This window comes from Sinohyriopsis cumingii, unplaced genomic scaffold (genome assembly GCF_028554795.1).
Source record: "Sinohyriopsis cumingii isolate HCF-2022 unplaced genomic scaffold, ASM2855479v2 utg001747l, whole genome shotgun sequence".
Lineage (NCBI taxonomy): Eukaryota > Metazoa > Mollusca > Bivalvia > Unionida > Unionidae > Sinohyriopsis > Sinohyriopsis cumingii.
Genome location: NW_028316043.1, coordinates 1,099,444 through 1,112,026, shown reverse-complemented (window position 1 = coordinate 1,112,026; position 12,583 = coordinate 1,099,444). Strand labels below are relative to the sequence as shown.

Below are 12,583 nucleotides of genomic sequence, written 5' to 3'. Positions count from 1 at the left end.
TCGGGTATCAGTGTTTTTTGGTGCTCCTGAAGACTCAAAGATGTCACCCTCCAGAAAACCCCAAGGAAAGAAAAGGAAAGGACTGCCACCACGTTTAGCCAAAGATTGGGACATGTTATCTGTCCTGTCCAAAGCTTCTCCACCCCTACGAAAAAAACTCATTCAAACAGCCTCCAAAGAGGTCATCGATACCGTGTGCGAATGTTGTTTGAACGTTTTGAAAGGCACGATCCCTTTGTCCAAACACCAGAAACAATGCTTAGGCAAACATCGTCACGTTCTTCGCCAAATGGTTCAAAAGAAAATTCCCATTCGTCAAAAAAAGAAGATGTTAGTGCAACGTGGAGGTATTTTACCTCTCTTGTTAGGCCCCATACTGAAAGGAGTCTTGGGAACCATGTTGGGAGGACTGGTGGGAGCAAGATAAAAAGGCCTCGGAAGTTCCAAGATCTCAGAATCGACCCCTGACAACCCCATGGAAGGACGAAAACTAGCTTTAGTACCTTACAAACGATGGATGGAATACCATCGGTGGCAAGAACAACGCACCCCGCATTTACCTCCCAATCCCAATTTGAGCGAGATGTCCCAGTTACAACACGAATTGCAGTCCTTGATGGATCGCCAAGATTTGTCCGAAACAGAAAAATCGCAAAAGTACGGTCAACTCTTGCAACGACTGCAACTCTTTCACCAGAAAGCTTTAGACGAAACAGCTCTACCCACTCTGAAAGATTTTAAGACCTTGATGAAAAGTCCAGCACCAGTACCAGTATCAGTACCACCAGTACCCGTGACCAAGACAGAAAAAGGAGAAGAAGAGGAAGGGTTTCAAACTCCACCAGAAAAAGTACGCAAGTGAACAACACCACCTACCTCCAGAATTGGATGGATTAAAAAGATGATGGCCACCCCTTCTTCCTCACAAGAGAAAAAGAAAGTGAAGACAGAAGTGAAGACAGAAGTGAAACAAGAACCGATATCCCCCGCTCAGACATCCTTCTCCTCTTCGACACCTATTGCTGGCCGCACACGCAAAGCATTGCAATCCAAGAAAATACCCCAAGAGAAAAAGAGTAGCATCCTCCAAGAGTGGGTGTCTTATTAACACACCAACCAACACAAAAAAATGGAAAAAGTCTTAGCCAGCATTTACTACGATCCCTCCCATCCTGCAGGTTACGCAGGAGTTCAAAAATTGTATCGTGCTGACAAAACGCGACTGAAAAGTCTCCGTTTACCTCAAGTGCAACGATGGTTACAAGAACAAGCTACCTACACTTTACACAAACCCATTCGACGCAAGTTTGCCAGAAGTCGCACCCGAGTGGAAGGCATCGATCATCAATGGCAAGCCGATTTAGCCGATGTCTCTCATTTGGCCAGCTACAATCGTGGCTACAAATATTTGTTTTGTGTCATCGACGTCTTTTCCAAATTTGCCTGGGTCGTGCCCTTGACTTCCAAATCGAGCAGCGAGTTAGTGCGAGCCCTGCAACGGGTGTTGAAACAAAGCGGTCGTCACCCTCTTCGATGGCAAACGGACAAAGGTACCGAATTTCTGAACCAAGCTTTCCAAAAAGAATTAAAGAAACGTGACATTCATTTTTTTACCACCGAGAATCCCGAAACCAAAGCCAGCATCGTGGAACGTTTTCAACGCACTTTGAAAGAACGCATGTGGAAATATTTTACGCATCACCACACTCTGAAGTACATCGACATCTTACCGCACCTGGTGCAAGCGTACAACCAATCTTACCATCGAAGCATCGGACGTGCCCCGCAAGACGTGACTCCCGACAACGAAGTGTTGGTGTTTGAGCGTCTGTTTGGTACGTCCCCGACGAGGGCTGTCCCCGAGAAAAGTGGAATGTTGGCCGTAGGAGATTGGGTGCGCATTGGCAAAACCAAACGCACTTTCGACAAAGGTTACTTACCTAACTGGACGACCGAATTGTTTCGCGTCACTGGACGAATGCATGGCCGTCATCCTGCCGTCTATAAATTGGAAGACATGAACGGAGAAGTGCTCAAAGGAACGTTTTATTTGCCCGAGTTACAACGTGTCACCAAAAAAGAAGACGACGTGTACGACATCGAAAGCATTCTCGAACGGAGAACCCGTAAAGTGGGCAAACGACGTATCAAAGAAGTCAAAGTACATTGGAAAGGATATCCACCCAGTTTTGATTCTTGGATCGACGCTTCGCAAGTCATCGACTATAAAAAGAAGTGACCATCATGCCCTTTCACACAGCAGACGCAGCTACGTCGACCACTCCTTCTTCACCTAGTTCTTCTGTGCAAGATTTACAAAAACAACCCTTGTGGGTGTGGTGTGGAGAACGTGTGCCTAAAACGCAAATCGTCTTTTTCTGCCAAATCTTCGTGGTGTATTGTGTCATCGGGGCAGCCATTGCCAATTTGAGTTTGCAACAAGGAGACAAACAATTGTGGACCATTTTATTGAGCAGTTGCATCGGTTACCTGCTTCCTAATCCCACCCTGAAATTCTCCTCGAACGGGAACCCCGGGAACCTTGTGTCCAGTGTCAGTGCCAGTCACCACTTCAACCACAATCAGAACCCCATTTTAGACGGAGACACGCCTCTGACGTCCACTAACCCCTCGGACAGCCACAGAGCTCTGGAATTATGAGTCACCAAAGCCAATTTTACTTAACTTTACCTAGTGACAGTTCCATGGAGGTGTTTCCCAAGAACACGTTGTGCTGTTACACGGCCAAATTACCTCAGGCCATTCAGTTAGATCATGAAGCCCATTGGGAAGTGGCTTTAGTAGAAATGATTCACCCGACCCAAGTCCTCAATGTCCTTCGCAATCAAAATTTTTTTGATGTGGAAGTTCATGACGAGCAAATGCAACAGTGGATGGATAGCAATGTCAAATATGACAAGAAAACCCGTACACAAAATCAAAAGTACACCACCTATCACTTGTTCATTCCCCCAGGCTATTATTTTAGTGGTCAACATTTGGTCAGCACCATAGCCTCCAGGTTTAATGTCGTGTTTCTGAAAGCTTTGGAGCATGTCAACAAAAGTGTCACCATGGAGTACCACAAAGCAGCTCGTCGCTTCTTGATGAAATTTGAACGAAGTAAAATCATGTCCATTTTATTTTGTCCTGAATTGTTTGACATGTTGGGCGGAGACATGGGCATGAGAAAGACCATGCTCAAGAAAAACGAATTACCCATCGTTTACGACAACGAGTCTTTTAGCAAGTTATTTCGTGCCCCGGTAGAACTGAACCAAGGACTGAATTTGATGTTCGTGTACTCCGATGTGGTGGAGTACAACGTGGTGGGACACACCTCCGTACCGTTACTGCGTGTCATTCCTTTCAATGTGGATTCTGCCACGAACACTGACGAGGAAGGTGGAAACACTTACCACGTCCACCGCGAATTTGTCCATCCTCACTATTTGCCTGTCAGTAAGTCGTATTTGGACACGGTCAACATTGCTATAAAAGGAGATTTGGGACAAAATATTCCATTCACCAAAGGAAAAGTCACGGTGAAACTCCATTTTCGAAAACGGTTCTCTCACGACTCGTAAGTAAGTCATGTATCCAGTGTACCGAGGGGTTGCTCGACAGCGAGGACACGGCTTAGGAGATATGTTAAAATCGGCCTTTCGTTCGGTGGCCCCGGTGTTGAAACCGATGGTGACACGCGGATTGCACGCCTTGAAAGATGCGGCACTGCCGCAAGGCAAAGAATTTCTCCAAAATGTCATCATCGACAAACAAAACCCTAAAGAAGCCTTCATGAGGGCAAGCAAAAATGTCTTGCTGCAAACGGGCAAAGACATTTTAGGCCAACGAGAAACACCTATAAATGCCCTGCACGCTACCGAGTCAGGCATTCAGCAAGGACAAGGCAGAAAGAGACGACGAAGAAAACACCCTTTCACCAGACTTCAAGCGAGAAAGGCCAAGAAAAGAAGAACCGTTCGAGACTTAGACGTTTTCGATTATTGAGAAAAGAGACAAAAAAAAAAAAAAAAAAAAAAAAATGATGCACCGAGAATCTTGCGCTTGTTCCAAGTCGGAACTGGATCTGTTTGCCATGCCCCCCACGATGATGACGATGCAAGAATCCCAGTGGGTGGAATTTCACCCCGTCTCCTCACTGACCGATTCCGCTCCCATCGAGTTTGAAATCAAAGGACAACCCGAAGATTACATCGATCTGAATAGCAGTTACTTGTACCTGAAAGTCAAAATTCTAGATAAGACTGGAGGTGCTATAGACGATGAAGCACTAGCTCCCGTCAACAATTTCATGCATTCCTTGTTCAGTGGAGTGGACTTGTACTTGAATAACAAACTGGTCAGTAGCAGCATGGATACTTACCCTTATCGTGCCTACCTGGAAAATCTCTTGACGTACGGAATAGATTCCAAGAACACTCATCTCAATGCCTGTGTGGTATGGGAAGCTGACGAACCTACCAAGTTTGAAATATTGGAAACTGATGAAAAGAAAGACAACAATGATGGATTTGTAGAACGAAGAAAGAGAATCACGGGAGCCGACACAAGTTTAGAACTGATGGATCGTTTGCATTTGGACATGTGGTTGCAAGAAAAGTATTTGCTGAACGGGGTGGATGTCCGCCTGAGACTGAATCGTAACAGTGCCGCTTTCCATTTGATGGCTGATAGTGACGGTTACAAAACCAAAATCCTAGAAGCCAGACTCTACGTACGCCGTGTGGAAGTGTTACCTAAAGTGGGAAACGACATCAGTCAGACGTTGAGCAGAACGACCGCCAAGTATCCCATACGACGCGTGGAAGTGAAAACCTTCACCATTCCCAAGGGACAGCGATCCATGATCGAAGATCATCTGTTCCAAGGACAGTTACCCAAACGTTTGATCGTTGGTATCGTCGAGAATACAGCCTTCAACGGAGCTGCCGAAAAAAAATCCTTTCTACTTTCAACACTTTGGCGTGTCCAAAATCGAAGTCAGTCGCGATGGCAAGACCTTGTGTACCCGACCTTTCGAACCTGACTTTACCAAGAAGAATTACTTGAGATCGTACTTGTCCCTGTACGAAGCCACCGGATAGTTAGGAACCAATACCAGTCACGGTATTACGTACGAGGATTATTCAGGAGGCTACGCTTTGTGGGCTTTCGATTTCACTCCAGACCAAGGCAGCGACGATGGACATTTCCACCCTATAAAATCCGGCCAGATTCGTGTGGAAATTCAGTTTAAAGACCGAGACCCTGAGGAAACGGTGAACGTCATCCTGTATGCAGAATTCGATAATACCATAGAAATCAACAGTTTGAGAGAAGTCATCCTAGATTACTAGAAACCATGGAAGACTGTTATCCCTCTTTACCTAGTGGAGAAACTTTTAGTGTTGGATTATTGTTAAAAAATGTTAGAGTTGTTGTTGTTTAGTGTTAAGTGATTTTTGAATAAAAAATGTTGTGTTTTGAAAAAATTGTTTGATGTTATATTGTTGGATTATTGTTAAAAATGTTAGAGTTGTTGTTTAGTGTTAAGTGATTTTTGAATAAAAAATGTTGTGTTTTGAAAAAAATGCCTTTGTCTTTTGTTTAGCTATAAGAATGTTGGATTGATGCTCTTTCATTTCTTACTATCCCTCTCATGACACTCATTGAACGTTGCGACTCGAAAACCGTGGGGATGTTTTCCTTCACGTCCGCGCTTTGACTTTAAGAACCGGAGTTGTTTCCAGTCTAACCATCCATTGTCGACTCATCCTCCTACGAAGATGTGCTCCAAACTAGCTAAGCTCAACGAAGCCTACGTGAATTTGCATAGGGTCAGACACAGTCTGATACCGAAGCCAGAAGAAATAGAGAATGTGAGAATGTTAAAAATCACTGAAGACCTGATAGAAGAGCTCTTCAGAGAAGAAATGAACAGGGAAAAAGAAGAATGGACAGAGAAGTACAGACTTCAGAGACAGCAGCAACAGCAGCAACAACAACAACAGCAGCAGCAACCTGAAGCTGACAGAGGCTTTGTCGATTGTCGTATCGACACCAAAGAGTTCTTCGTCTCTTTTCGAAGAAGCAGACCTATCGCCAGAAAGTCTATCCTCAGAGGACATAGCAAACAAAAAAACAGCCCTTTTCAGGGCTACCCAATACTCTAGAAAAGAAATAACTATCCATTTGCCAATGTGTGTAGGTAGAGTAGTGTGAATATAAACACTAACTCTTTTTTAAAAAAAATGTGAGGGTATGTGTTTGTGTGTTTGTGTTTGTAAGTGGTTAAGTAAGTTGGTATGGATAGTAGATTAAAATGATGTCTTTTTTTTTTTTTTGGTGTTTGAGGTGTAAATTTGGGGTTAGATTGGATTGCTTTGCGTATGTGGATAGTCTATTGAAGTGATTTATAAAAAAATTTTAAAATAGTGATGGGTAGCATAAAAAAGTGAGTGAGTGTTTCTTTTAGGTCGGCGCGTTGTTGTTTTTTGGTTATGATCTAGGTAAGATCAATTTTATGTTTTAGGGGGATGTTTTCCATCACGTCCGCGCTTTCACTATAAATTGAAACTTTCTGGGCAGTCTAGCTACCCTTGTTGATAGATCAACACAAGAATGAATAGCAGAATAAGCAAACTTCTTGAACTCCAGATACATCTGGAATATGTCAGGCGCCTGTTAAATGAACTGGCCGCGGAGGCTATAGTAGAAGAGGAAAGAATGAAGAACGAAGAGGAGGAGAGAAGACAGAGGGAAGAGGAGGAAAAGAAACTAGAAGAGAGGATGTCGTACAATATTCCCGAAACAGAGGATTGGGGTGTTGAAGCGAATCATCCTCCCTCTGCGCTCCCCAGAAGAAAGGTGAAAGGAGACTGGGGAAGAAGATGCGTGTGTGGCGCCAGGCCAGGAAGGTGCAACCATTAGATAGGTGCATCTGGAGTTCAAAAAACACCCAGCCCTTTTAAGGGCTACCCAATACTCTAGAAAAGAAATAACTATCGATTTGCCAATGTGTGTGTGTGTGTGTGTAGGTAGAGTAGTGTGATTATAAACACTAACTCTTTTTTCATAGTGCGAGGGTATGTGTTTGTGTGTTTGTGTTTGTAACTGCTCACGTACGATTGTGTGGATAGTAGATTATGGATTTTGTTTATTGTTTCTTAGCGTATGTGGAGAGTATAGTTTGGGTTTTGTAACCGCTCACGTACGATTGTGTGGATAGTAGATTATGGATTTTGTTTATTGTTTCTTAGCGTATGTGGAGAGTATAGTTTGGGTTTTGTAAGCGCTCACGTAGGATTGTGTGGATAGTAGATTATGGATTTTGTTTATTGTTTCTTAGCGTATGTGGAGAGTATAGTTTGGGTTTTGTAAGCGCTCACGTAGGATTGTGTGGATAGTAGATTATGGATTTTGTTTATTGTTTCTTAGCGTATGTGGAGAGTATAGTTAGGGTTTTATTATATGAAATGAAAAAGTAGGGGGATGTTTTCCTTCACGTCCGCGCTTTTCGTATAAGAACCCACAGTATTCGTCGTTCAAACCATTCTGCAAAGAATAAAAAAAGAAGATGGCTTCTAACCAAATGGACAAAATGGAAAAATTGCAAAACGTCCTCGACAATTTAGGAATGATAGAGCAAATGTTGGTTAACCTAAACGAGGATCACTATTCTTATAGTCCCCATCGAGTGAAGATGGAGATAAACAATTTACGAAAAATGAAGGCAATCATCAGTGATCTGTTGAAAGAAATAAAGGAGGAGAAGGAGGATGAAGAGGAAAGGATAAGGATGAGAGCATGGAATGAAAAAATTGAAAAAGAAGAAGAAAATGAAAAGAGGAAGAAAGAAGAGGAGGAAGAGAAGAAGAAAGAAGAGCAGGAGAAAAAAGAAAGAAAAGAAGAGAAAGAGTGTTGGAGATAAAATAAGAACTTGGTGGAGAAAAAGAAGAAACTAGAAGCAGAAGAAGAAGAAGAAGAAAACCCAAAGGCCCTTTTCAGGGCCAGCCATATTTCTCGAAAAGAGATAGCCTTTCCATTGCCTACCCCTTTTTTAAAAAAATTTAAAAAAAAAAAAAATCCCATATTCAGTTCCCCTTTGTCCCTAAACAACCCCCAAACTCTATTCCCATGTTAAATTCCCCTTGTACGTATATCGGCCCACAATTTTTTCCCATGTTAATTCCCCTTGTACGTATATTAACCCACGATTTTTCGCCATGTTAAATTTCCATTGTACGTATATTCACCCAGGGGTCTCCGTAATGCTAATTTCCATTGTACGTATAGTGCCCCACCTTACTACTTACATTCAAGCTATTCTTTACGGACTAAAGTCAGACAATTTCCTCAAGACATCATGGAACAGATAAGTGTAACCTTCATTACTGTGAAATATTTCCCCTCTCATCAGATAAATAGTTTCATTTTGACTATTTACTTTGCAAATAGTTCTGTACAACATTCAAGCAAAATGTTTTGATTCAGTGTTCTCCAGCAACACTAAATCCAACTTATTACAAATATAACACAAAGAAATAATATCATTGGTTAAATCAATAAATAAATCAATCAAAATTTAATATATTATTTTATTATATATTTTTACAAACATTTCAACAAGAAATATTTGTTCAAACACATATTTAAAATATAAATATTTTCTAAACACCGCCATGTCGGCCTATTCTGGGCGCCGGGTAATTCTGCGCAACGATACGTCATTTCTGTAAACATTTGATCACGTGCTATTTTGGGTCAAAAATTCATTTTGTAACCGAAAGAAGAATCGTACATTAATTAGGAAAACTGATATTCATAAAGTGTACAAAAATATCCCATATTTAGACTCGAAATGCACATAAAAATGTGATTTCTAAATGGCAACGTGAAGACCCACTCCATGATCTTCTTGAACCTGTAACCTAGAAAATTCGATTTACTATGCATCTTGTAGTATCATACAAATAAATATATTATATAAAAGATGGAAATATGTACCTTAAAACAAAACTATTTCAATCCAAGTTTCCAATTTTGCAAGAAGCTGTCCCACACGGACAAATTCGTCTGTTACCCAACGTGTCTACTTGCCGCTAGAACATAAATTCTATACAAATTCCTGGGCTTATAGTCTGTTTCTAAATTTTGTAGTAATTTTTCCCCATCAACAAGACGTTGCAAACACATTACATCCTATTCATTGTTGTTTCTCTTCCACGTAATTGCTTATTTTTCATAAAATGTTGAACTTTACTAACTTTTGTACAAGATCGGTTTAGTTTGCTTAATATCTCTTGCCATTTATTGGCATTTTTACTCTGAATTTTGTAAAACTAGCTATAAACCTGACCTAATTACTCGACTGAACTGCTGACAGAAACAGTCCAAAGTAATATATTTCATTTCTATAGCAAGATGGATAAACATTACAACTTTTCAAAGTTATGCACAGAATATCGCGAGTTAGGAAAACAGGGGTATGGTATCCCCGTGTCCAAAATTAATATTATTTTGAACAGAATATTCTGGTAACAATTACATCTTTTCAAATGGTAAGCATTGCTGTATTTTATTTTTTGTCAATCTCTCGAATTCGGTATGCGTTTTGTTTCAATATTGGAAACGAAAACCTTCGGTACGCAGAAATGCCCGACAGCAGTGCATATTTGAAGTACAATTATTAAAAATTCCATGAAAAAAAAAATAAGATTAAATAAATATAAAGATTTTCAATTAATTTATAATTTTTTGAAAACCAGTGATTAATTTGGAATTCTAAGTTGTTGCGCGCAATCGCTCTACAAATGGTTATTCCAGTTGTTACGCAATAAATTCAACCAGGGAGACCTCACTTATCCTACACAAACATAGATTGCTATATACTGGAGAAAAACCATTTTAAGTGAAGTGTGTGATAAAATGACTGCTCATAATGGAATTTTTAAACAGCACACGAGCATTCATGCTGGAGGAAAACCATTTAAGTGTGAATTATGTGATAAAATGTTTACTCGTAGTAGAAGTATAAAAGAGCACATACGCATTCATACTGGAGAAAAACCATTTAAATGTGAAGTATGTGAAGAAAGCTTTGCTCGAAAAGGAACTTTAAAACAGCACTTGAGGATTCATACTGGAGAGAAACCATTTAAGTGTGATGTATGTGGTGAAAGCTTTATTCAGAATGGAAATTTAAAACGGCACATGAGGTTTCATGCTGGAGAAAAACCATTTAAGTGTGATGTATGTGATGAAAGCTTTATTCAGAATGGAAATTTAAAACGACACATGATTCAAGCTGGAGAAAAACCATTTAAGTGTGATGTATGTGATGAAAGCTTTACTGAGTATGGAAGTTTAAAACGGCACATGAGGATTCATACTGGAGAAAAACCATACCAGTGTGAAGTATGTGACAAAAAGTTTGCACGTAGTGAACATGTAAAAGAGCACATACGCATTCATACTGGAGAAAAACCATTTAAATGTGAAGTATGTGATCAAAGCTTTACTCAGAATGGACATTTAAAAAAGCACTTAAGGATTCATGCTGGAGAAAAACCATTTCATTGTGAAGTATGCAATGAAACCTTTACTGAGAATAGAAATTTAAAACGTCACATGAGGATTCATACTGGAAAAAAACCATTTAAATGTAAAGTATGTGATGGAAGCTTTACTGAGAATGGAAATTTAAAACGTCACATGAGGATTCATAATGGAGAAAAACCATTTAAATGTAAAGTATGCGATGAAAGCTTTACTCGGAATGGAAGTTTAAAACAGCACTTGAGGATTCATACTGGAGAAAAGCCGTTTGAGTGTGAAGTATGTAATAAAAGCTTTTCTCTGAATAAAACTTTAAAACTGCACATGAGGATTCATACTGGAGAAAAACCATACAAGTGTGAAGTATGTGATAAACTGTTTAATCGCCATGAAAGTTTGAAATTTCACAAGAACAGTCATACTGGAGAGAAATGAAATACTGAGAGAAACTATTCAGCTTAAACATTTGTGACAAAAGGTTTGATTAGTGTCATATTTAAAAATTAAAAAAGCACATGAGAATATGTATTGGATAAAAGCCACATCACTGTGAACTGTGTTATAAAATGCTACAGTAAGTCTACAATTAAAGCTGCACCTGCAGAAACATACTGGAGAAAAAGCATATAAGTGAGATTTGTGATAAAATATTCTGTTGCAGGAGATATTTCAAGCAGCACACAAGGATTCTTACTTGTGAAAAACCATTTAAGAGTGAAGTTTGTGATCAAACGTTTAGTCTAGTTGGATATTTAAAATGACACTTAGGCATTCATGATGGAGAAAAATCTTATAGGTGAAAAGTGTGTGATAAAATGTTTAATTGCAGTAAACATTTAAAACTGCACATGAGCATTCATAGTGGACAAAAAAAAATTAAGTAACCAAGTAAGACATTTTAGATTTATGTTACTTTTGTTTCACCATTTAAAAAATTATGCATTTTCAAATAATACTGAAATTTCAATGATGACTTTGTCTGAATTTTATTATTTAATATCTTTTGCAATACAAATAAATCATTCTGTGTTGTCTTCACATGATTCTCAGGCTTTATGTGACTTTATTTGGCTTTGTGTGACTTTATTTGGCTCTTTGTGGCTTAGTCAGCATTAGCAGTTTTTGTCATGAAATGTTGTGATGCAGTGAAAAACTAATGGTGCACATGAGGAAAAATACTTTAGAAAAATCATTTAAGAGTGAGGTATGTGATAAAAAGTTTAATCAGTGTGGAGCTTTAAGACTGTGCAGGAGGATACATGATGGTTGGAAGAAGATCATTGTGTCAGAGGTCTTGCTAGGATTTTAAACTACGAGTCCAGGACTCCTATTTTGGAAAAAAAACACGAGTCCCACCAGCAAAAGTTGCAGTCCCCTACCAGAAGCATATAGGACATACCTAAAGTGGCTAAGTTTCCAGATGATTAGAACCAGTGGTTGCCAATGAGTTTTATTTTCTAACCTCTTTACAACACTGATATATAACTCTTGTTTGTCCATTAAAGTAAGAGTGAATAATGACAGGCCTAGGAAATTTCTTACTCTATGCATTAAGCTAAGCATCACACATAAAGTGTTCCATACGAAATGTGAAATATCAGTTCTAGCAACTTCTAGCACTCTGTTTAATCCTGTTACAGTCTTCGCCAATTTGCCCCAAAATATGTATCCAAATTTGCAAACTGCATTTTGACTAACTCTCAACATGTTTTGATTTCAAGGTCACATGCTCTGCTTTTTTGGCTACACTTGGAAACGAACACAATAATGAAAGGTAAAGTTGTTCATTAGATGTACTCTTGCTCAGAAGTACATCACTGGGTCTTTCTATCTCTGTATTCAGTCATTGTAAATATCAGTACATTTTCCCACCATTCTGCAGCTAGTCAAGGCTTTGAACTTGCTGCCAGGCTATCGGGTCATGTTTTCCATATGTACACCTACAATGACTACTTGTACATCAGGGGGTCTTTCAGAAACTGAATTTTCTTATTGTAAATAATAGCACAGTTAAAATGATTAT

General features: G+C 39.6%; 1 protein-coding gene across 1 annotated transcript; it reads left to right on the top strand.

Moving 5' to 3' along the window:
* The first annotated feature begins 9,864 nt into the window (after window positions 1–9,864).
* On the top strand, window positions 9,865–11,603 carry LOC149771657 (uncharacterized). The gene has a single exon (XM_089948270.1). It carries the CDS (start codon window positions 9,931–9,933, stop codon window positions 10,993–10,995), a length of 1,065 nt encoding a protein of 354 aa, XP_089804396.1. The 5' UTR covers window positions 9,865–9,930; the 3' UTR covers window positions 10,996–11,603.
* Window positions 11,604–12,583: the final 980 nt, after the last annotated feature.